Genomic DNA, 24,911 nt, shown 5'->3' on the forward strand with positions numbered 1-24,911 from the left:
CCTTAGCGCTAGCAGTTCTCTGGAATGACAGGCCCCCAACCCTGTAGTTATAAATAACTTGCCAGAATTTGTCTAATTCTTTTTTTCCCCCCTTGCCTTTTTAGGGCAAAGTTAAATAAAGAAACTTTGTCTTTTCACTCATCAGATGTGCACAGGTGAGCTGGGCGGCTTCTTCTTTGGTGCATGCAGGAAACCCACTAAATTACCTGCTGACTGAAGTCTCCATGCAAAAATAATTCAGAGATGAATTTGTCCATGTTGGTCTGCATGTTAAGGGTTAAATAGAAGTTCTTTTTGAAGACTTAGCAACCGGGCACCTGTCATTTCTCCAGCTGGTTGGCATGTTAAGGATTATTGTCACTCTCCACTCCCCCCTCCTCCCTGTTGCACCTGCTATCACTTGAATTATGGGCATTTCATACATAGTAACTTAATAAGGTTAAGTCAGACTGTAATAGAACACGCTGACACTCCAATAGGGGATTAAAGCAGCTTTATGAGTGCCCAAGGAAAAGGAGCTACATTTAAGGGAGAGGCATGCCAATAGCGAAGCAGCTTTCGGATTTAATTACTTTAATTGTCAGTGCAGAGTGTGTAGCCATATACTATAAATGATATGAAGTTAATCTGACTGATACATTGCCATTAACAGTCCTTGATGTTTTTGATCACTTGTTCTGTTCACCAATTGATCTCTGGTTGGAGGACCACGTCCCTTCCTCTCTAAATGGTATTTCTGGGCCTGCTTGTTGACCTCTCCTCTGTTTGTGAAATTACTGTTCCATTATCCTCCTGTTTCTTCTTGGGTCTTGTTGGACATGTCTAGGAGTGAGACTTGGGTGTATGGGCAGGAGAGGGAGGATGGAAAGTCTATTGTAGACTGAACTGCTCAAAGATTTATATGGATGCCACCATTCAGGGCATTCTGACAATAACCATGACTCCTCTTCTCCAAAGAGTGACTTGGTGTTAACACAGGGGAGTGTCTCTCCAATTGCTCCGTCTCCCAACCCCAAGAGAGAACCACTTTGATCCAGATGAAGCAAACCAACCCCCAAAGAGAACTATTTTTTCATAACACTTTATTTTATGAAATACAATATACAGAGAAAATAAATTAAGACTTGAGTAGTGTTGTGAATGGGATTTGAACAGCTTGGTAGAAAGGAAAGACTTTATAGCCACAGACTGACCACAGGGATTTATTGTCACATTTTTCAAGGGGATACATTGCTTCATGGCAAACAACATGGAAAGAGAAATAATCGGGCTTGATACCTGTACAATTTATTCCATCTAGCTTGCCTCAAATGTTCGATTTGTGAAGCATGAGTATGATTGAGAGGGAGACACCTACTGATTTAAAAAAGAATTGCTGTGGTGGGAGGCATATAGTACAGTCCGGTGTGGTTTCCATATTGATGGTGCTTGATGGAGAAGAATTTTACTGAGGCAAATCTCAAGTGCATTCTGGTCTTCAGAGTCTAGACTTTTTCTGGTAAGGAGAGAAGGAAGAGTTAGATTCCATGACATCTCTTCTCTTCTAGAAGCAAGACTTACAAACTGACATGCCATGCATTTTATTTCTTAGTTTTGGATCTCAAAGTGTCTTATTATTTGTGGTAATGTTGAAGATTCATGTACTAACTGGAAATGTTTCTCTCCAATGATGAAATAACCATTGGAAAAGTTGTTTTTAAATAACTGTTTCATTTAGCTTCAGGAGCTATTATCTGTAATTCATACAGGTATTTAAAGTTCACTGCCCTCCCTTTCATGTTAATCTACACGTTTGTTGAAAGAAGAGGTAGGATACAGTAAGTCTCAAGTAGCTGTTTTTATATGTTAAGCTCTTGTATGTCACAGTGAAGATACAGGTCACTACTTAAGCCTCAGCAGTTTTATGTTAAGTGATAAGTTTGATATTTAATCATTTCACAGATTGGGAAGGCTGAGGTTAGGGGACTTGCCCATGGTCATACCACAAGTCAGTAGTAGAGCTGAGACTGGAACCAGAGAATTCTGACTCCCAGTCCCTTTCTCCTGCCACTGGACAACACTCCCTCCCCTTATTTGTATAGTAGGAGTCGGGTAGTTATCATCACTTGGGAACCACTATCCATTACTGCTGGCTGCATGCAGATGGAAAGCCACTAAACAAAGCGCTTAAGGGAGAGAAGGTAAAACATGCAAATCAGAGGGACATACCGTATTATATTTTGTGAAATCCATTTAAAGAGACATGATGTGTTTTACAAATGCTGTGGAATAATGCAGATTTGATAGAGAGTTAGTGGGGTGGGGGAGTGTTATTTTAAAGGTATTTCACAGATTAAACAGTTTCGAGGAGCGCAAGGCACTAATGCTCCATTTCTTTTAAGATAAAATGTAGTACTAATCAGATTGAGCTGCTGATAGATTGTAATACAATTATCTTAGTCTTCAATGCTGTGCAAGTCAAACTCCCCTCCCACTACACCGTGACACAGCTGAATAAGTTCCAAATCAAGAGTTGCCGTGAAGCATTGGCTTTGGTTAACTGTACTTGCAGTCAGAACTCTTCCAAAGTAAATAAGAGACTCTGGTCCAAGTTTAGTCTTGGCCCAAACAGAAGCAATTTATGTCGTTGTTGAATTTTAGCCCTTTATTTTCATATCCTGATTTCTGGCTGAGCATGTTGAGTGCAACCGTTTAGCAATCACTGCTAATAAGCTGTCTTTTGGAGTAATCCTTTTCATTGTACCTTGTCTAACTGATGTATCTAGAAGGCTCATTGACTCACTGATTATTGGCTTAAAGGATTTCACCATTAAAAACAATCAGTTATGAAACTTTCTGAAAGAAGTACCAAATGTATAGAAGAAGAGAGTGCTGAAGTTATTGACTGTTAATACCTACCCTCATAGTTGATGCAGCCATTAGAGTCTTCCTGTCCTTTTAGCAGTTCTTCTACTTCTTCCTCCGTCATCTTCTCCCCTGAAGCACAGACAGAATTGGGTTTGTTTCCACATTCCATAGACTCTCATAAATCATGTTAAACTTGCATCCATGCATCCTCTTTGCTCTCTTATCATGAGTTCCTTCTATCCTCAAAAATGTTTTTTGTTTTTGTTGTTTCAGTTGTGGTTCACCTTTCCTTGTAAGGTCTCCATCCACACACTCAAAAAGATTGTACTCACTATCCAATAAGACGTGGAAGCTTCTGCCATTGGCCAAATAATTTTGTCCCTGAAATCTACAGCATTGTCTCATGTCCTTTTTTTTTTTTTTTTTTTATTTAAATCTCTTAGACTGAGCCTAGAAATAGTAAAAATATTTTTGCCTTAGACTCTAGACTGGGTTGTTAATCTTCTGTCCTTTTATGCTACCATTTACTGTAGAATACTCGCTAGTCTCACTTTGTAGTCCTATGCCTGTCTCAGCACTGATTGTAACACCCCTTCCCTCTCTGTCTTGTGCCCTACAAACAATGCTAGCTCTTCTGAGTCCCTCGCTGAAATGAAAATCCCTTACCCAGAGTAGCCAGTACATGACGGAGTTCAGCACCCATGACTGTGCCATTGCCCTCCTTGTCAAACACACGCAGACCTTCAACAAAGTCTTCAAAGGTACCCTGTTCCTTGTTGTTGGCAGCTGCCTGCATCATGGGCAGGAATTCTTCAAATGTAATTTTCTTGGCATTCATCTCTGGAAAGAAAGTGTTAGTTATAACACTACTGGAGACAGAGCCGTTCTATAGAATTCTCCTGAATACCCATGCTGGAATAAGAAAGGCCCTCCCATCTCAAGCATCCCTTCTTTCTGCATTCCCTCTATCGTCTTTAATCCTGTTTCTTTCCCATGCCTTTAACAATCCCACTGCCATATGGATTCTAGTTGTCACTATCATCGAAGTTCCAGTTAAGGTTACAGTCTGGTGTTTGTTAAGACCACTGTTCCACCCTTCTTTTCACTTTTTTAAAGGTATTATTCTTTTGGGATGGAGGATTTCCAGCCAGTGGTGGATTTTGGCGTGGGCAGGAAGAGTATTCTGGGAGCAGGGCTGCAGGACACAGTACTGTGAAGATTCTGGGCAGCGCTGCAATTGATAGGGCAGCTGTAACTTACACAGGCCCCCAGGGTTGTCTAAATTATGCCAGAGGCCTCTCCAGTCCCCAGATCAGCCCAAAACTGGGAGGGCGCAAAGGTGGCTTAAAGCCACTTTATACCCCAACCCTGCCTTGGCCTGTGAATTCTACGGTGCCCTTCTTAGGAGCACAGCACAGAATCACCTCCTCTGTGCTTAAGTTTCTCAATATGCACAAGGGGAGAAAACACCACTCACTTTTGCAGAATGCTTACATATTAAGTATAATTGAAAGAATGGATTTGTGCTTTTGGTTGGGTTGGTTGATAATTTTTATATTTGTAGCCCAAGGTCCAGTGTGCTTGGAGTGTGGTTACATATTCAAGGGCCAAATGGAATTAAAAATAGAAAGGGCGCAAAGCAGCAACTGTAATGATTTCCAAATGGTGCTGCGCTAAGCATTTAGACCCCAATCTTGCAAACTGCTCTGCTTCGGCATATCCCCTTGGCCTACAGTGGGGCTTGAGGCAGAGTTGTCAGCACAGAGTTCATTGTGAGATTAGTGTCTCAATCAGGAAATTCCACAAGTAGAGGATGCTCCAGCGACATTAGTTTTCCCCTCTTCTTCACCTTGAAAATCCTGTGTGTATTATGGTATAAAATGAAAGCTGACATTTAATAAGAGAACAGATTCCATGTATGACATGTGCAATGAGTCCAAATTAGTGTAGCTGGAGTAAGCTAACCTTATTATAACATTATTGCTAGTCATTTTGCATCTAATGTCAAAGGCCCCAATTCTGCAAAGACACAAGCATGTGTCTAACTTTACATTTAGGAGTAGTCCCGTTAATTTCAAGTTAGTCACATACTTAAGTCTCTTTAGGATCAGAGCTAAGATTTGTTTTCTTTTTGTCAATCTGGAAGAGTTCAGTTTGCCTATATTACAGACGCTGCTGGCTTTGCTACCAGAGCTGGTTAATTTAAAAAAGTCTTATGAACATGCACCTACACAGCACATCTACTTAAGTTTATGCTCAATATGTCATTTTAAATTTCTCACAACATTAGAAAATTAAACCCAATCTCTTTTCAAACCAAGCAGAAGCACTAGTCCTCAGTGAGGCCCACATCAAGTGGTTTTTAATTAAAGCATAGCTGTAATATAGAGATTTTTGCCCAAACTTTAAAACATGTGGACGCAGGTGAAACATGGTGGATGGCTGTATATCCAAGAGTTTTGAGCATATGAATACAGCAGTGTAATAGAAACTGTTCTACTATTTCACTATGGGTATGTCTACACCCAGCCGCTAGTTCGGCGGCTGGCAATCGAAGTTCTGGGTTCGACTTACCGCGTCTTGTCTGGACGCGATAAGTCGAACCAGGAAGTGCTCGCCGTCGACTGCAGTACTCCAGCTAGATGAGAGGAGTACCGCGGAGTCGACGGGGGAGCCTGCCTGCCGCGTGTGGACCGAGGTAAGTTCGAACTAAGGTACTTCGAACTTCAGCTACGTTATTCACGTAGCTGAAGTTGCGTACCTTAGTTCGATTTGGGGGTTTAGTGTAGACCAAGCCTATAAGTCACTATCTATCTTTTATTGCTAAAGTAATTTAAAACCACTCTGAGATTCAATGTAACCTAAATGATACCTTAAGCCAGGCTATTAATAAGTAGAGATGGCCTTTCATATTCACTGCTGCCTTTATCTTTGTGAGGTGAGCAATGCCAACAGAGATGCCTAACAAAAGAAATGTGCCATTTCACTGAGTGCTGGTTAAAATAAGACTCACCATTTCCATGTTAAACTCTACAGGCCATCTCCTCAGCTGGTGTAAGTCAACCACCGAAGTCAGCGGGGTTATGCTGGGGATCTAGCCCTATGCCCGTGTGAGGGCCTCCATCTTGGCCGACACACCAGGCACTGAATTGGAGAACTACCAAAGCTCAAAGCAAGAGGTAAAGCTTGAGGTAAAGCTCTGTAGCTGGTGCTGTAACAGACTCCTGTACTCTTGTGTTCGGACAGAGAGTGGGGCCTGGAACACATACTCACCAGTGGGTTACACCTACTGTAACCTGGTATCCAAATGAACAAAAATGGATTCTCCTCAAAGCCTAAATCCCACCCCACCCCCCTCTGTAAATCTACTCCCCACCTTCCTCCTCAAACAGATCTAGGAAAAATTCAGGTTTTTCTGGTGAAGAGGTTTTTTTACCCAACTAGCAGAATGACAGCTGCCACCCCCAACCATTGTGACCAGTGGCATTTCCTAACTGGGTGGGGATGGCATTTCCTCATTAGGCGCCTACAGACTGTAGGATAGTTACCTTCCTTGCTGGGGTTGCCCAGGATCTTCTTGATCTCACTATTTGTAGGGTTCTGTCCCAGAGCACGGATGATGTCACCAACCTGGCTTAAGACGATCTTGCCTTCACCTGTCCTGTCAAAGAGGAGGAAAGCATCCTTGTAGTCTGCAAGGAGAAAATGAGAGGGTTAGATGAGATGGGTAGCTCAGTATTAACTAGCCAGTATTGACCAAGACATGGGGCCAGATTCTCTGCTAGTGTAACACCACTGAAGTCAATGGAGTTAGGCCGCAGAGATTTTGGCCCATGGTCTCAAGCAAAACTTTACATCCTATGACATTTTAGTATCACTATTTTTAACCTTCTGTCCACCCTTCATCTCTTTCCTGGTTCTAATAGCCAACAGTAGTTTTGTAATTGCCCCATGTGGTTACCTTAAGTGCCAAGGAAGATAAGCTGGCAATAAGTGTCTCCATTCATGAACAAGTTTCTTAACGTAGCCAATCAGTAGAAGGTAAAAAGTTCTTGAATAATCTATTTGATTTTATTTCACCAAAGGGATGAAAACCTTTAGCAAAAGCTCCTTGCAGTACAAGAGCTCTGCCTGCTTTGAAGAACACAGGCTGTGATTCAGCAGTATAGCTGTTAACATGAAATCTGACACATCTGAAATTTACCCCTTGCCTTCTCTCACAATGTTGTATTGCTATGAATTGTCTCTCCACATCTGTCATTTCATATTCTATCGCACCCATCCTGGGTGGGTCATTCCCATATAACAGATACCCAAGGAGTCTTTCTTTCTTTACTTGGCAGCCCTTGTATAGTTTTTCATGCCAGTACATTCTGACTGAATCAAATCTGCCCCGAGATGACAGATGTCCATTTGTTTTCCAATTGCCAGTTGAGATCTTGGAACACCGACACTTTTTCCGTTAAAAATTAATGTGAAAAATCCTGTTCACAGAATTCTCGTCTTCATATTCAACTGCTATGCTCTGCTTTAATAATCTTTATGTTGTACTTTAATAGCATTGTAATAAAGAACTTAGCTAAAGATCCATCTCAATTGACTTTGTTTTGTCAAGAACGCATCGTCTATGCTATAGATCTACTGTAGTTTAACAGCCAAAAGTTTGACCATCCTGTGTGTTAAGTGCAATGTGGACTAATTGTGTATTTCACTACAGCAGCTTATTCATTTTGAAAACACATTTTGGAGGAAGGCATCAATTGTACTGTGTATGTAGGTGGCTGTCCTTTCTGCCTTGGGACAGACTTAGGTCAATAAGCCAAGTGCCAAATTATGTCTTCATTCATCTTTCTCGGGGACACGTGAAACTGATGTATTTTGGTGCTAGCTCCATATACAGTCTGTCTGGAGGAGTCTTGCCACCCAGTAAAACTGCTGATGCAGTATGTGGTTCTGCTAGACTGTAATATAACACGTCTGGAATTAATCCCCTTACTGTCGGATGTGTTGAGACCTACAACACATTGCTGCTAGCCCTCTCCCCTTACTCCCCTTTTACAGCAGGCTATACAATTTGGGCCTTTTAGAGTTGTACAAAACAGCATCTTGCAATCTACAGACTTTATATTGGCTGTTTCCGAGAGGTGGAAGTCAATGGAACTTGACTGATTTATGCCAGCTGATCTGGTCCTTCATCTTGTGTGTTAAAGATATTTATCCAGAGCTAAGTTTAAAACGTGACACTTTTTTTGCCTTTAGCAAGAACACACAGTGTTCCAAGACCAAATTTTTTCCTCTCTTGATGATTTTTTTTTTTAAATGTAAAAAGGATTTAATATTCATTGATGCAGCTTCCCAGTTCATTGAAGAGGCCCAATTATAATCGCTCACTGAGACTGCCCCCCCCCCAGTGCTCCTCCATTGAATTCTATGGAGCCAGTCCTGATTTATACTGGTGTAAGCATGTCCAAAATCTGGCCCTGAACAGTGTTATGCTCAGCTGCTGATTCTGTAACATCCCTGAATAGTTGTAATGGGTAGGGTTAATGTATTCCAAGTGAGTTCTTCTGTTTCTCAAGTCGCCTTTAATTGCTCCATTACTTGGATCAGTCATCACAACTTTGCAACAGCTGGCTACTTTGAAATAGCAGGATGGAGGCTGGAAAAGCTGCTGCTTTGTTATACACACGCATTCTAGTTGACGCGATTTTTCCATAACCATTCCCAACCCCTTTGTGAAAGTTCCCTAGTTATAATTAGAGACGAGTCCAAATCAACCCACTTAATGATCAGGAGTGTTTGGAACCAAGGAGCCTAGTTCTGATCTCACGCTGGTGTCACTCAGTTGACTTTGATGGTAAAACCAGAGTTAAATGAGAGTAACTGAGAGCGGAATCAGACCCAGGAAGTTCAGACTGAGACTTCATGATTTAGGTCAGTCTTTTTAGCTGAAAGCTCTGATGAATTTTCCCTTTCTGTGACTTTTGATTTCTAGTTGGTCCTTTGTACCTCTCCTCAAAACAGAAGCTAGTCACAGCAGGGATCAAATTCATTCCGTACTGGGTTTTTGCTGCTGTTAATCTACATTATATTATGTAACATAACCAAAATGTATCCATTAGGATATTTAAAAAACACCCCTGGAGCAGATTTTAGGCCCTTCAAAGGGGAATTTCTAAAACGTCAGGATTTGAGCCTAGGGTGACCAGATGTCCCGATTTTATAGGGACAGTCCCAATTTTGGGGTCTTTTTCTTATATAGGCTCCTATTACCCCCCCCCCCCCGCCCCATGTCCCGATTTTTCACACTTGCTGTCTGGTCACCCTATTTGAGCCAGACCTGTTTAGGAAGACTACAGGTTTAACTGAATAATCCTCTACCTTGCTAGCTACTGATATAGAAGCAGGAAATACAGCAGCAAGCATAGGACAGCAATACATCCAGATTATACGCACCAGTATACATGAGTAATTTGCTAACTATTTCCACGCTTCATAAGCGTATTTACAGCAATATAGCTCTCTTTTCCCGCCCCGTATCTCCCAGCCAAGAGTGACAAGCAGGTATTTCATAGGGCTTTTTAATCTTCCATTAATGTAAATAACAATCCCCGTGTAACTGCAGCTAAGTTAATTCAGCTTCGCTTTCCCCCTCTCCTGGTGTCAGCCTAGTTCCTTATGATTAAAAACTGCTTCTCAGCATCCATTTGACACATCAGTGACACACTTTGAAGAAGATGTACCAGGTACAGCTGGCAATATGAGAGGTCCTCTTGGGTCTGTGTACCTGGCAGATTAGCCAGAATGTAAGCATTCAAATAAGTGACCTGGAAATCTAAGGTCAGATCCTTAGCTGTAGAAGTCAGAATGACTCCTGTCTCATCAGTGGTGCTATACTGATTTATATCAGCTGAAGATCTGGCCTCCTGTCTTCCTTAAGGTTAAACTTTATCAGAATGCATGTGCAGGTATATTATTGGCTGACTTGTGACTTACCATCCTGCTGCTCCCTGGAGAACTCGATCTGTTGGAAAGAAATCAATCACAAAAATAGCTTTTAAAAAAAGGGGGCGGGGGACCTGTTGGATTTTAAAGTAGCCAACTACCTCCACGAATCATCTTTCAAAGGGACAAAAAAATGAGCTTGTTTGTCCAATTCTCAGGAGTCGCTTGAATACCAACAGGGCTAGCAATGGAGAAAGTTCTGGTTAGACTAGGGTACGTCTAGTATTTGGTAGTCTATTACTTCAGGACTATGGCAGTTAAATTCCTGTTCCACTTACCGGCAACCTGGTCAGCACTGAAGGACTGCAGTTGGGAGGGAAAAAAGAGAGAGAGAAAAAGAGAACTAGTACTGTTGAAAATGCATTGACAGAAGAAAGAAGATAGCACAAGGTAGCTGAGCGTTCTAGCATCCCTGTCCTGCCGAATGTAACTAGGCCATGACAAGTCATATTAGCAAGTGTCTGCTTGGTGGGGGTTTTTTTTTTTTTTTAAAGCATCATAAGACTATTTAAAGATTCTGTTGAAATGTATATCTAGGGCAAAACCAGGGCTGCAGCTTAAGCAATGAATCAAGTGTCTCTTAACAAACAGAGAAGTTGTTAATGTACTTCCAGGCCATTTATCATTTTACTACAGACACACAACATTAAGATCATTTGACGTATCATTGCTTAACCAGCAGCTCAACATTAGGATAACAAATAAACCTATACATTAAAGCCTCTTTGTTTTTAAATTAGTTGTTTATCAGCACTTTGTTCCTAAGGTAATAATTTATTATATGGTTCCTTTGCAACCACATCAGAGTGCATCATATACAAAAAAATTAGCATAGAATACTGCAATAGTATCTATTCAATGTAAAGTTATAGGAACTACACTGCTACCACTAACTAGTGTAAGAGACGAGACCAACCGGACAGCCTAGCAAAATCCATTAAGCTTCATTTTTCCCCCAAGGCCAAAATGAAACTTTAGAGGTTCCTGCTTGCTTGGCTCCCTGCCTCAAACTAAACACTTTTTCTGGCCTTCTTTCCTCCTACGACTAACCCAAACTAGAAGCTAGATACACCGATTAAAATGATTGGCTCACTATTAAGAATTATCTTTCCTGCGGACCCACCATGATTGAGATGGTTGGAAAAGAAGAAGAGCAGACGGGCTGGAGGAATTGGCCGAGGGCTTCTTGAGTCCCTGAGAGAGTGGTCCTTCCTCCCTCCCTTTTCTTCTTCTTATATATGTGAAGGGTGTGACATCACAACCAGCTCGAGTGTCAGAATGAAGCGGCCACTCCCCTTGTAGAGTTCTTTAGCTTTCTTAGGGCAAAGGGATAGAACCATTTCTTGACAGACATTTTACTGGGGCTATTTTTAGGTGGCAAAAAGGGGCAGGGAGTGACAAGATTCAGTGAGGTTTGACTCTTGTCAGCACTTTCTAGAGCTGTAATGTAAAGAAGGAATATTCCTTCTCAACCTACTTGGGGCTCCTCTTTCTGAGGCGCTCCTATTTGTTCCACAGGCTATAAAGTCAGCCACAGAGAGGGAGGAGCTCTGTGTTTGTCCATCTGGCTGGTTTTACATTTTCATGTACGGATTCTTGACCCCCCAGGAAGCTGTGGGTACTTGAACTGGCTGAGGTTTTCCAGCCAGCAGACTTGGTGCCTGTTCCAAAGCCCATTGAAATCAATGGAAAGACTCCTATTGACTTGAACTGGCTTTGGATCAGGCCTTTCTTATGCCAGTGTGGTGCTGCAGGTGGCCATTATGATGTGAAAAGAGGACTGGTCTGTAGGACTATTATTGATTTAGTTCTGACTTTAACAATGTAAATGTTGATTCTGAATGGCTAGCTGATCCACCCCGTCTTCCCTTGAAAGGTTGACTTGACCTACTGAGCCCAGTATTTCGATAAACATTTTTAATGGAAAAACTATCAGAATGTTTGGACCTTCTCCATTGCTGAGGCTGTAATTGAAATTAATTGTTTGCATGCCAATGGGTAATTCGTTTTTAAGGCACTACAGATTTCCCAGTCTCTGCTTCTGTTGAGGTCTGTATTCTACAGCAGTGCTTCTCAAAGCCGATCCGCCACTTGTTCAGGGAAAGCCCCTGGTGGTCCGGGCCGGTTTGTTTACCTGCCGCGTCCGCAGATTCGGCTGATCGTGGCTCCCACTGGCCGTGGTTTGCCACTCCAGGCCAATGGGGGCTGCGGGAAGTGGCATGGGCCGAGGGATGTGCTGGCCGCCCTTCCCGCAGCCTCCATTGGCCTGGGACAGTGAACCGCGGCCAGTGGGAGCCACAATCAGTCGAACTTGCGGACGCAGCAGGTAAACAAACTGGCCCGGCCTGCCAGGGGCTTTCCCTGAACAAGCGGCGGCCCGACTTTGAGAAGCGCTGTTCTACAGGACTTCTTCTTTATGCACAGCAGAGTGAAGCCAGGTTGGAGCTTGCATGGCTGCACTAACTCCTTCCTAATGACATTACAGGATGTGATGGATGTATATAGTATGTTGCCTGACCCACTAATGTGGAGGGAATGGGCAGACTAGATGGTTCATTTTTTCTCTGGCTCGTTGTATCTGTTGGGCATGAAGAAAACATTAAGGGACTATGTGACCCTAAACCCCGAAAATGATATTTCCCGACTGATCGTTTTATTTCAAAGCTAGTTAAAGGTGACATCAGGCCGAAGGTTCCCCCAATGTCTTCGGTTGTGTGTGGAAAATGATGCTTGAGAGTGTGAGGAAAGAAAAGACAAGGGGGAAAAATCAACCTGATGAGATTCCACCCACCCACGGAAGCAATGATGGGTTGGAGCCTCCCCCACTGAGTGGGGGCAGGAATCCCTCCATCTGTTAGGAGGAATACCAGAAAGCAAATTGTATAGTTCCCTTGTGGGGAAAGGGGAGAGAGTCTGCTGCTGATGGGAGTGAGGGAAGGTTTTGTTGTATGCAGGGGGAATTAACACACTTTTCCCGGTGATGGGGATGAGGGTCTGAGTAAGATTTTTGGAAACTAGTGGAGTGCCTGTTAATGGTGGGATGGAGAATGGACAGGAGAGGAGAGGACCTCATGACAGGCTAGCCAGTGGCGCAGTCCCAGATGTGTACTGGGAAGGGGTGGTAAGTGGCGCCGGTCTAGTCACCCTTGTGACTGTCTCCATAACCAGAGGAAAGACTAACCTATATCTCCAAACTGGAAGTTTGAGGTGCCCTAAAAAGACAGGGAAATTTAGCTCTGAAGCGCTCCCTTCACCTCATGGGAGGTCCTGTGGGTAAAGTTATGGGACAAATGGGACCCGATAATCTAAATTCAAATCCTGGCTCTCACTCTAACCTGCTGTATGGCACTGAGCAGGTCCATTGAGCTTTCTGTGCCGCTGCTTCTCCACCTATAAAACGTGGTAAAGGTATTTGCCTTTTTTCACCAGGGAGTTAATTAGTTACATTAATGATGAGTGTGACTTTGTGTCTGAAAAGTTTCCTGAACATGAGAAGTGTTACACACATACTCAGTTACTATGAGTTATTATGGTATATTATTTATTTTATATCAGTGGGGTCGGGGGACAGAGACATACCCACGATAGATAGTAGTAGTGTTTGGATTGTGGGGAACTCATTTGCATGATCTTCCCATGGCCAATCAGCTCTGTGAATCCCAAGTGTGGAGGTTGGATTGCCCTCGTACACTGGGTGGATGCTCTTGTTTAGCTTAGCCCAGTTTTCTGATGCACTGAGATGCTGTCAGATCCCCAGCGGATGTAAACTGGCGTATCTCTGAGGTGGAGCTACACTGATTCACATCGGCTGAGGATGTGGCAGAAGAAGCGAGAAAGCTGTGAACAGAGCTTAGCTGTAGATTCTGATTGGTTAATGCGGATGGGACAGGGTGGGGGCGTATGGGAACTTTTAAAAGATTATTACAACCCCTAAATATTACTCAGCGGGTTACCTCAGCTAGTCTCAATGCAGTGTGTTGCCACTTATGGCATGTAAATTTCAGTTCCAATCTTAGCCCTTCACTGCCTAGCAGAGTTGGCTGGAAAATGTTCCACTGAAAAGATTTTTGCCCTGGGAAAACATGGAGTGTTTTTTCAGTGAAAATATTAATGAAAACGTTATTGCTTTTTCTGACCTGACCTACGGCTGGCTTAAAAAACTCCATCCTAAAATATTTTTGATGAAAACTAAAATAGTTTTGGACATAAATTTTCGTATTACATTTTATTTTCAATCCATTCTACTTCCAGAGGCTGAGAGTTATGTGGAGAGGGGATGGATGCACATGTAACCATTGATCCTGCAATCAGATCAATGGAGGCATAAGGGTGGCATCTTATGGAACTGACTACCAGATTGGCTTTGATGGGCTCTGAAGGATGCTGCTGAATGGCATGGGTTGATATATGTGTGGAATAGGGCCCGATCCAAAGCCCCTTCAAGTCAATGAACAGACTCTCACTGAGTTCAATAGGCTTTGGCTCAGAAGGGGAAATATTGGTATGCCAGAGACGTTCCCCATATTGTTACAGATTCTAGATTAAAATGAACGAAGGAATATTTTTGATTTAGAGACAGATTCTGATATCTTCACTTATAGTGAGTATTGCCTTATGCTAGGGTCAGTTCACCTGACTTTAATTGGACTGCTCCAGGAGTAAGATGCTACTCTGTGTGGGGAAGGGCAATGGAATATGGCCTTTAGCGTGAAAATATTGCAAGAACATATTAAAACAAATTAAACATTGATTTTTTTAGTTTATTTCTCTTCACTTAACATGCTCTGTGGTCCTGTTTCTAATTCTGTAGTGATGCTTGGTAAGGTTTGCAAAATGTTCTCTGGCTTTTGATAGATCAGAACTTTCATGAATGACTCTTTCTGTATTGTCAGACTATGTGATGACCACAGGACCCAGGGGAAGATACTCAAATTGCAGGGAAATTCAGAAAACAACAACAAAAATAATGAATGGCTGGAGGGATTGCAATGTATGGAAAGATCAAAGGAACTGAATTGTGGTCAGTTTACTCAAAATATTAATAAGTGAATAGATCACTGTCTAGATATAGATGAAGGATTTTAACACCAAAAAAGGGAAGGACACTGTATAGGTCAGGGGTTCTCAACCTCAGGTTTGTGATCGCCCACTCCAATGTGGGATCCCGACTAGATCCCATATTGAGAGAGTGGGAGTGCAAAGGGGGATGCAGCGTAGAAAAGGTTAGGAACCACCTGCGCAGTATTCCAAAGAGGAGGTGGGGGTGGGGGTTTTACAGTGCATGAAAAAGAGCAAAGGAAAGTCCTAACACTGAGGTCCGTTCGATTGGGAAATACCCTCCCCAAGGCACAATGGGAGCCCAGCCACTTAAATAATTTTAAATCCAGATTGGACAAAGTGCTGTAGGAACAAACCTGAACTGGCCAAGGGGGGTGGACAGATAAGCTACACCAATGCAATAGGCCATTTTCATCCCTAATGTCTGTGATATTCTCTACAGGCACAATGGCTGCTAAGTAGCATATTTGCAGGGTTTGCTTTTTTCTGACTTCCTAAGAATAAAAAATGACTATTGGCATGAAAGCAGGGAACCCAATGCCCCGTGGCTGCTACCGTGCAAAGCCATTTACACTAGTGCAGAGTGAGGGAGAAACTCTACCATTTTTGATCTGGTAGCACCTGCTTTACTTTGCACAGGGATAAATGCCTGCACAAGGTGAAAAGTCCTGGGGGATGAGGCTAAGATCTTTGTATGTGGAGAGTTCATCTACTCCTCCTGTGTTTCCCCCACTTTTGGGGGCAGGATCCATCTCTTTGTTATATTGATGTACGGTGCCTAGCACAAAGGAGCTCTGATTGAGGCCACTAGAAATTATGGGCTGGTCTACACTGGAGACACTGCAGCTGCAGTGCTGTAGCACTTTAGTGAAGACGCTATCTGCCCTGACAGGAGGGGTTTTCCCGATGGCATAGATAATCCATCTCCCTAAGAGGCGGTACCTAGGTCAATGGAAGAATTCTTCTGTCAATTTAGCGCTGTCTACATGGGGAATTTGGTCAGCTTAACTATGCTGCTCAAGGGTGTGGATTTCACACCTCTGAAATCTAATTTTCTAGTATAGACCAGTGACATTGGTTTTCCACCAGCATGATTTCATTGATTCCAGGAGTGTTAAGGTGTGGAGAAATCAACTCATAAAACTCGGAGACATTGAAATCACTAGAACAGGATTTGATAGGCGGCCCATCATTTTAGTTTAAAATGCCATGTGTCTGGCAATGGCCTACCATATACTGGATGTCTCAGAGAAAGTTCTAAAGCCCTCAGAATATATTAATTGTTCAACACCATATATTGGGGGGTGGGGGGAATTTCACTGGACATCAGCTGGCAATCTGCTGATGCCCTGTAGCATGATAACCAATCACCAATAAAGTTTGACACTAACTGGTGTATCTGCAAATACTATCCTCTCCACTGCACTTAATTGTCAGATACACAGAAGATTACATGCCTTACTGAAGCCACAGTAGCCTCACTAAAGAGCAAGGATCTGATTCTCCTCGCAGTTACACTGGATTCAAACTGGCATAACTCTGTTGACTTCAGTGGAGTTACTTCTCATCACCAGTTCAAGGGAGAGCAGAATTAGGCCCAATGGATTTAGCTCTCTGTCTTTTATTTGGGGAATAAACATCAGGAGCAGATTAATGCCCAAAGAACAAAGGTTCTGGTTTTTTATAACAAGTCCCTGGTAATACAATAAAAGAAGGAAATAAAAATGAATGCATCTGATTATATCATCAGGATTGCCTCTATAAATATAAAAGGTCAGATGCATCCTTAATTCTAATGGACTTAAGTACAGATGAATTTATTTTTTAAAGTCTTTGCATGCAAAGTCAGTAATACATTACAATACCGACACGGCTACAACAACACTGCATATTATAATACTTGGCAGTTATGGAGCAACTTTTGGATGAAGCTAACTGATTAATTCATTTGCAGTCCTAAAATGCCTGCAAGCGAAATGTGGTACAGCTGCAGTGTTGATGGTATCATTTTGCATAGATTCCATTAGCTTTCCAGAGGGAAGTAGCATTCATTTGGGCTAATTTGTAAAAGTGTCCCTTTTCTAATTGCATTTGGCACTGCATGAAAATCTAGAGGATGTGAGTAGGAAATTCAATGCTGTTGACATCTAGTGATAGTCTCAAATGGATTAGTTGTTTTAATATGCCTCCCAGTGATCATGTTAGTATATTAACGTTACTTGAGCTAGTGCTGCTTGACATTAAAGTACTATGTAATAGAGCTGGTCGGGAATTTGTTGACAAAAAAAAATTTGTGTCAGAAAATTCTGATTTGTTAAAACTGAAACTTCTTATGGGGAAGGTTCACGTTTGATATATTTCTTGACTTGTAAAAATTTTGAAAAAATAGCTGAAATGTTTTGTTTTGACATTTTCAAAATGAAAAATTCCAACTTTCCCATTCAAAATGGCTTTGTAATTCAAAATGTAAGCTAATGCTACTATAATTTTTTAAAGTCAAATTTGAAACAAAACTCTTCTTATTTTTTTTCGTGGATTTTCAGTTTGTAAAAACTTTTGAGATTTTTGTTTTTTGTCCCCATTTGGGATGTGAAAATCTTTAAAATCTTCACGTCCCCCAGCAGCTGTCCAGTATAATAAACCAGACAGTTGAAAGTTGCTATTTGGTAACTAGCGTAAGATCCAAATATAACATCAGGGAAGTTGAGGGAGAATTTCTAGCTGTGGCTATTTCATATCTCCTTAGAGATTACTTGTTTCTTTACTACTCATGGGCTAAATAAGTAACCTTCCTTCAACTAGCTTATGTGAGCTAAGCTCATTCTTTTTGCTTCTCTCACAAAGGATGTTACAGTAATATTCCAGTGAGTGGAGCTGTTTCAAACTACTGATTTGCTTTAATTGCTATTATCAGCAAAACAGGCTATTTTGAGTTTTGGACAATTTAACCCCCTGTGTAATTTGCCTTGGCACAAACTACTTTTCAAACAGTTTTTCAGGTTAGCAAACATGGGAATGAGAAATTTGCTACAAGTAAAACCAGGTTTCACCTACCAGAGGCTTCTTGCACAGATGAAATTATGAAAAATCTGAGTTGAACTCGGCCCCCCTCCTAATAGTATTGTCAGTTAAACTTTTGTTTGGGCAAAACTAGGTAGTCTTCAACACGCAGGGCCAGTGCTTCCATTTAGGCGACCTAGGCGGTTGCCTAGGGCACCAGGATTTGGGGGGCAGCAATTCTGCGGGGGGGGGGGGTCCTTCCGTGCTCCGGGTCTTCGGCGGCAATTCTGTGGCGGGGGGTCCTTCCGCGCTCTGGGACCCGCCGCTGAAGTGCCCCGAAGACCGGGAGTGCAGAAGGACCCCCGTCTAGGGCGGCAAAAACTCTGGCGCCGCTCCTGTCAACACGTCACCAGCAGTAAACTTTGTTTTTCACATGACGGGATTTCAGAATCTATTTGATTCTGATGTCCAGGTTATCCTCTGCACTAAGGCCGCTTTGTGCAGTGCTACTAGTACAAACCAGACTTAAAGCTGGCATAGAGAATCCTCTGCGCGTATAAAGCAGTTATAACCTGGTGTGTGGGTGTGGGACAGGGCATGGCTGAGTCTTCCCTGCCCCACAGTGGTCCCTATATGCTGCAGCATCCCCGTGGTCAGACTTATACCAGGGGACTGGCTTGGTGTGGAGCTAGCATAGGATTGGGGAGTTCAAAAGTGGCTTAGTCACCTTTGAACATCCGCCCCCCCATCCCAGCAAGTAGCACTAGGCACTAATGGCTTGATCCGATATACAACTGAGTCAGCGGCAGTTTTTTTCATAGACTTCAGTGGGCATTGGATCAGGTCTTTGCTGAGGACCTGGACAAAGAGTGCAGAATCTACTACACCTCTACCCCGATATAACGCGACCCGATATAAAACAAATTCGGATATAACGCGGTAAAGCAGTGCTCCGGGGGGGCGGGGCTGCACACTCCGGCAGATCAAAGCAAGTTCGATATAATGCAGTTTCACCTATAACGCGGTAAGATTTTTTGGCTCCCGAGGACAGCGTTATATCAGGGTAGAGGTGTAGTTGCAAAGGAAATCCTGAGCTGCTATTAAGATTCCAGTTCCTTAATCTGCAGCACCAAAGGCAGTGAGTCTGCAGTGTACACTCTCTCACTCAATTGGCATTTGCAATCACATTAACCACGTAGTGGTTGATGTACTGAAGTTCTCCATCCTAGATGCTTTCTGTCAATGCATTTAGCAGTTACCTCTCTTGTTATACCCCTGGCAATGTCCATTCAGAGACGACCTGCTTGAGTAGTGAATGCAACAAGAGATAAAGAAAATTTGAGAAGCACTTTATGCCATCTTAAGAGTCATCTATACAAATAAATTCACAGTTCACATCCATGCAACAGGTTTTCTCATGCGTCATGCAGTAACCAGTTACCTAGGATGAGTTGTTGTTTTTTTTAAATTTGAAGATGTGCAGTATAATAATGCTCACCAGGCTGGGGTTTCAGTCCTGATAATGTCATGTTTGGGAAGCCATATTTCCAAAACAGAGGTCATTTATAATGCTATAACAGCAGAGAGCCTGATTTTCCATTCAGACAGTGAAGATCCTGGGACTGGTTCTCCGTTGCCTTGAACCTTATGTAGGGAGTGCTTGTATAATACTACCAGAGAATGGTAGCATTTTACGCTCACTCTGCACAAATGGAAATGTTTACATAGGGTGCAAGAAAATGGAGAATCAAGCCCACGGTCTCCAGCACCTGGATACAAAAAATATTGAAGTTGGGAGCTATGCTGGTTTGCACCAGCTCAGCATCTGGCTCACTGATTGCTGAGACACTCTTGGAGGGGCATTTACAATTACAATTAAGTCAGAACACTAAGGCAGGTGAAGGTGAGGCTGCACAAATAGAACTCCACCCACCTGCAAAGAGGGCCAAAATCTGTCCTGGGTAGGAGGGGGTTGCCGAGTTGGGCACAGTGGGTTTATCAAACAGCATGTTGGCAATTCTGCACTTTCCTGAGGACTAGCTACAATATGTACAGTTTTTCCATTTTTTTTGCAGTGTAATAATATACAAGACAAGAATTTGATTTTATCTGGCACCTGTTATACTTTAGATAGCTCAAAATGCCTCTCAAGTAACTTAAGTACCACTACTGCAAAGACTGTAATACCATGCCAGTGAATGTACACATAAGCAAAGCATAATGTTATGCTGCACATCTTAAACCACGATTCAAGCCTTGTTTTCATTGGAATGGCTAGGATAGAAAGTATTTGATATAGCAGAAGCCTACTCTTTGTATTTAAGCAGTCTGGTTGGTTGTATTTGTTTTAAGGCATATATTCTCCTCTTAAGAGAGAGAGCATGAGTCAGCTAAAGTACCTCTACTCACCCAGGCCCAGATCCACAAAAGTATTTAAGCTTCTACTTCCACTGCAATAATTGAATATTGAATATCTGTCCTCGCATCCATGACTGCAAGGTTACTGGTATTCTTATGGAATTGACAAAACGCAGGACCGCCCGGGGGGGAGGGGGGCAAGTGGGTCAAGTGGGTCAATTTGTCCCAGGCCCCGGGCCCTGCAGGGGCCACGAGTCCCCACGAGAATATAGTATTCTATAGTATTGCCACTTTTTTTTATGGAAGGGGCCCCCGAAATTGCTTTGCCCCAGGCCCCCTGAATACTTTGGGCGGCCCTGATGTCAAAACGTGACATTCTTTTCCTTAATCACTACTGGTTCCTTTTGTGCACACTCTTGTAATTCTCATACGCATGCATCATCACTCAGTATCTCTGCCTTCGCGTATACATTCATATTATGTTTTCTGTATCAACCTGTACACCTGAAAATAAAATCATAAGTGCGGTAGTAATAAAAAACTGTAATAAAATTCCATCATTGAAAGGTTTTGGGAAACTGGGCTCCTGAGTATTTGTTGTTCTCTGCAAATAGAGGGGAGGACAAATAGAACTTCTAACATCTGAGCTGGAACAAAGTATGTCCTCATCTTCCTAACCCGACTTCCCCCATTTTTTCCCAACCTTTCTCCCCTCGGTCATCATACGCTAACCTGCTATCAGTCAAGAATGGGGCAGAGCTTAAGGAATATTCCCATCTTAGACCAGCATCAGTGCTAATCAATGTTGTAGTCGATAGGTGGTGCTAGAAAGCAGTAAATTTGGCACCAGCCCCAGACAGCTCAAATGAGCTGCTACATATTTGCCTTTAACTGAGTTAATGTAAGATGAAAGGACTGCTGAGGTTAAGGAATGGGGTGAAATGTGTGCCAAGATTTTCAAAAGGGATTTTGGGGTGCTTTAATTTTTAGGTGTCCAGTTTAGGACATCTTAAAGGGGGCTGGTTTTTAGAGGGTGGGTGCTCAGCACTTTCTGAAAGCCAAGTAGGGTGACCAGATGTCCCAATTTTATAGGGACAGTCCCGATTTTTGGGTCTTTTTGTTATATAGGCTCCTATTACCCCCCACCCCCGGTCCCGATTTTTCACATTTGCTGTCTGGTCACCCTAAAGCCAAGCCACTTTGAGGTCTCAGATAAGGTGCCCCAAAGTCACTAGTCAGATTTTGAAAATCTTGTCCCGAGTCATTTTAAAATAATACTTACTGTATCTGATGCATTTTTAAAGCAATAAACATCTGCCAGCTTCTGCTTCTTGGCCGTATCTCCTGATTTGGGGCTTAGTTTTACAATAAAGTAGGAAAAGTACAAAAAGTAGGTTTTTCATAAGCTCTTGTTAAGAGTCTAGGTGGGAATTCTTAATTATAGAAGTATTCTTTTAGCTAAGCAGCTTGAAGGACAAGGGTGCCACGCTTTTCCTGACATTTCCCCTGTTGTACTAGAAGGAGGCAGTATGTTCTTGTGATTAAGGCACTAGACTGACTCAAAGGACCTGTTTTTAATTCCTGTCTCTGCTACAAACTTCTTGTCACCCTGGGCAAGTCAAGCTCTCTATGCCTCAGTTATAGGGAAATATTTCCCTGCCTCTGTGAGGTTGTTGAGAAGTTAAATACACTAATGACTGAGAAGTACTTTGGTGATAGGAGTCATAAGTACTTAGCTAGAGGGGAAGAAAAAGAGGGAGACACTTGTAGGAGTGGAGTCTATTGGTCAGAGCACAGAACTGGGGCATAGAAATGCATTAGATCCATTCCCATTTCTGTCACATATTCATTCTGTGGCTTTATGAAAGTCACCTAACATCTTTGACTCAGTTTCCACATTTGTAAAATGGGAATAATAATACATACATACCTCATACATCCTGCCTTATTAGTATTTTTATTTTAAAAAGGAGGAGAGTCTTTTTATAAGCAGTCAGGATTGTTTTATTAAGGAGGAAAGATAGAATTCTTTTATTCTAAAACATAACAAGGCCGAGTACGAATGAGCCATACTATGTTACCAATACCAATCAGACAGAATGCAGAGCCGTTGCTTCATTACCAATAACAATTTATCTCCAGTGTTAATACAGAACTGTATGAGCAAAGAACGGGATCATGCTGAACTGGGGCAGGTGCCTGAGAGTGCAGCTTCCATTTTTTATATGGCAATACACTATTGTCTATTTATGCAAAGATAGTTTAGCTAAGATCACTGGGGTTGAAAATTCTATTTTCTCCTAATGAACTGGACACATGCAGCCATCAAACCAACTTAAATAATTTAGTAGAAAATCCATCCCATGTTCCTCCTCATAACTGGATGTTTGTAAAGTGAAAGGTTTAATCTAGTTTTAGAAAATATTGCCAAAGAGGGTGGGGCTGTATTCTCATCCTCTATTATGACCATTCTGAGTATTTTCAAATGGCTTTCAATTTTTGTTTCATTGATCAACTCAGACTCAATATTTTGAGGAATGTAGTAGGTGTGTATTATTTTATCCTGTATGGAACTTTTTTATTACTTAATATTGACTTAACATTTAAGGTCAGGCTGTGAAAATTAAAACTTAAACGATTTCAATAAACAAATAGATCATCACATTGAAAGTGTCTGAATAGTCAAGTGTCAGGGAAACACCAAGCTGTATGTGTTGAGTTAACCTAAACAGAATTCATTATGGGGTTTTGTGGCTAAAATGAGAAGGGTTCTCAGAATTGTTTCTGTATCTCCTACACTTCAGTTCTCCATATTAGGCAGGATTTCTTATGTAGAGTTTCCCAAATTGGTAATCTGACAAGAAGCTTCCCAGGTAGGTGGGGAATGACTATTTATAATGTTGCTCAGAGATACAGGTTGATCTATCTCCTTCCTCTTCTCCATCTCCCCTTTCCCAAATACAGAATTCCTCCTTGCAGCCAGTTCTCTTCAGAGTGTCACGTAAAAAATCAACAACATTCAACTTATCTTAATATTAGCATGCAAAAGCCAAAGAAAACATGAATTCAAATTAATCTGCAATCTTAGAAAAAGCTCTGAAAGGCTTTTCTTGTTTGTTAGTTTCACTTTGCAGCAACTAGCAAATTCTGAACAAAAACATGTAGATGAGAAATATAGTCACTGAAACATTTCCCTTAAAGGTTTTTCACCTCATGATCTCATTTTACTATAGTATCAATGTTTGTAGTAGCAAAGCTAAAAGGAAATTGATGGAATTGCCAAAGTTGGAGGATAAGCAAAGCAGCTGTCAAACAAATGCACCCAGGACTAAACAGGCAACAGCTGCTTCCAAAAATTTGGAAAGGAGTTCAGAGTGAAAGTTGCAAAGTAATGAGTCACTTTGAAATGGCGGGAATGAAGGAGTGGAGTTTCTAGTCTTACTAATTTAGTTTTCATGCATCTAATTGTGTGTGTGTTTTTTTCCATTAAAAATTCCTTACATGCAGCTCCACTGATTAGACAATGACTCAGGGCCAGGCTGATGTTGATAAGATAAAAGCTATACTGGCCACTTGGTTACATTTTTTTTTTTTTTGGAGCTTGCCAGGCTTTGCTTTTGCATTAAAATGTGTGCCATGCCTTAGATATCTCCAGCAATGTAAATAAATAAAAAGCCCAGATAAACCAGAAAATCCATTCAGGTTACTCATTCATTTCACTGCTGTCTCACACCCACAAACAAATGCAAATGTTTACTGCAGGGATCTGCTAGATTTTCCAGCTTGTGTTCTGGGAGCTCTTTCAGTGACCACACAAGTTCAACCATTTACCTTGATACTCTTCAGATCAATGACTGGTTCTTTGGGTTTAGTTGGTTCTGGGGCAGGCGCTGGGGCAGGAGCTGGTGCCGGTGCCGGTGCTGGGGCAGCTTTCTTAACGTCCTTCTTTGGTGCCATTTTGTTCGTTTAAAAAGTAAAGGACCCCAAAAAACCCTTCAAAGTGATTCCTGGGTAAGGAGCAGTGGTCAAGATGATCTACAGCCCAGAGCCTTAGAGGAGGACCCAATGTGTAAAACACTAAAAGGTCATATATATATTTCACTTAGTGCCTAATACAATCTTGACACATGCAGCTGGATTGGACAGTTTGCTAGTAAGGGGGATGTCATTCTCACTCAGACTATAAATGGAATATAAAGGGTCAGGGCTACGTCAGATCAGGGGACTTCAGTGGCCTTTTTTTTAAAGCCTCCCCTGCATTTTTTTTTTAATACATGAAAAGGAGAGAGAAATATGACAAAGACAGTTCCAGATCTCTTGTTGACATTCAAATACAGATTGACTTGTACTCTTTCTTGGTAGAATTTCAGTTCTGCTGAAGTAATAAATCTCCCCCTCCTCCCCATCCCCCCATGCCTATGTGTCACTATGAGAGGATTGTGTTTCAAGCTGGAATTTTTAATTTAAGGGTTGGGAAGATCACCAATTTCCATCCTCCTTGACCTCCTTCCTGCAGCCCCCTTTACTCCTCCTCCGCTTCCTTCTTCTGCCAGAAAGTGCTGATCAAGGGAAGACTTGGCGGGTGTTTAAAAATAAAGCAGACGTATATGGAAAACCCCTCACGCTTTCAGCCACCGTCTCTC

At 42.1% G+C, this 24,911-nt stretch overlaps 1 protein-coding gene across 3 annotated transcripts; it reads right to left on the reverse strand.

Moving 5' to 3' along the window:
• Positions 1-1,188: 1,188 nt before the first annotated feature.
• On the reverse strand, positions 1,189-24,352 carry MYL1 (myosin light chain 1). 3 transcript variants are annotated; one of them, XM_024214462.3, is made up of 7 exons: positions 24,100-24,352; positions 9,844-9,871; positions 6,396-6,539; positions 3,514-3,687; positions 2,899-2,976; positions 2,209-2,261; positions 1,189-1,495 (listed from the first exon to the last, which is right to left on the reverse strand). In XM_024214462.3, the coding sequence occupies exons 1-6, from the start codon at positions 24,223-24,225 to the stop codon at positions 2,233-2,235; spliced, it is 579 nt and encodes a 192-aa protein (XP_024070230.1). In that variant the 5' UTR covers positions 24,226-24,352; the 3' UTR covers positions 1,189-1,495; positions 2,209-2,232. The 3 variants fall into 3 exon arrangements, with proteins under 3 accessions (XP_024070230.1, XP_024070232.1, XP_024070231.1); XM_024214464.1 differs by lacking the exons at positions 9,844-9,871; positions 24,100-24,352 and adding exons at positions 10,131-10,155; positions 10,976-11,079; XM_024214463.3 differs by lacking the exon at positions 24,100-24,352 and adding an exon at positions 10,976-11,012.
• Between the last annotated feature and the right edge of the window lie 559 nt (positions 24,353-24,911).

Source organism: Terrapene carolina, unplaced genomic scaffold, assembly GCF_002925995.2.
Source record: "Terrapene carolina triunguis isolate 2854851 unplaced genomic scaffold, T_m_triunguis-2.0 Scaffold62, whole genome shotgun sequence".
Taxonomy (NCBI): Eukaryota; Metazoa; Chordata; order Testudines; family Emydidae; genus Terrapene; species Terrapene triunguis.

Coding starts and splice junctions, on each gene's coding strand:
- MYL1 (XM_024214462.3), bottom strand. CDS start 24,225: ATGGCACCAAAGAAGGACGTTAAGAAAGCTGCCCCAGCACCGGCACCG. Junction 6,540..9,843: donor CTCCAGGGAGCAGCAGGATG/GTAAGTCACAAG, acceptor TTCTCCTTGCAG/ACTACAAGGATGCTTTCCTC. Junction 2,977..3,513: donor TCATGTACTGGCTACTCTGG/GTAAGGGATTTT, acceptor TCTGTGCTTCAG/GGGAGAAGATGACGGAGGAA.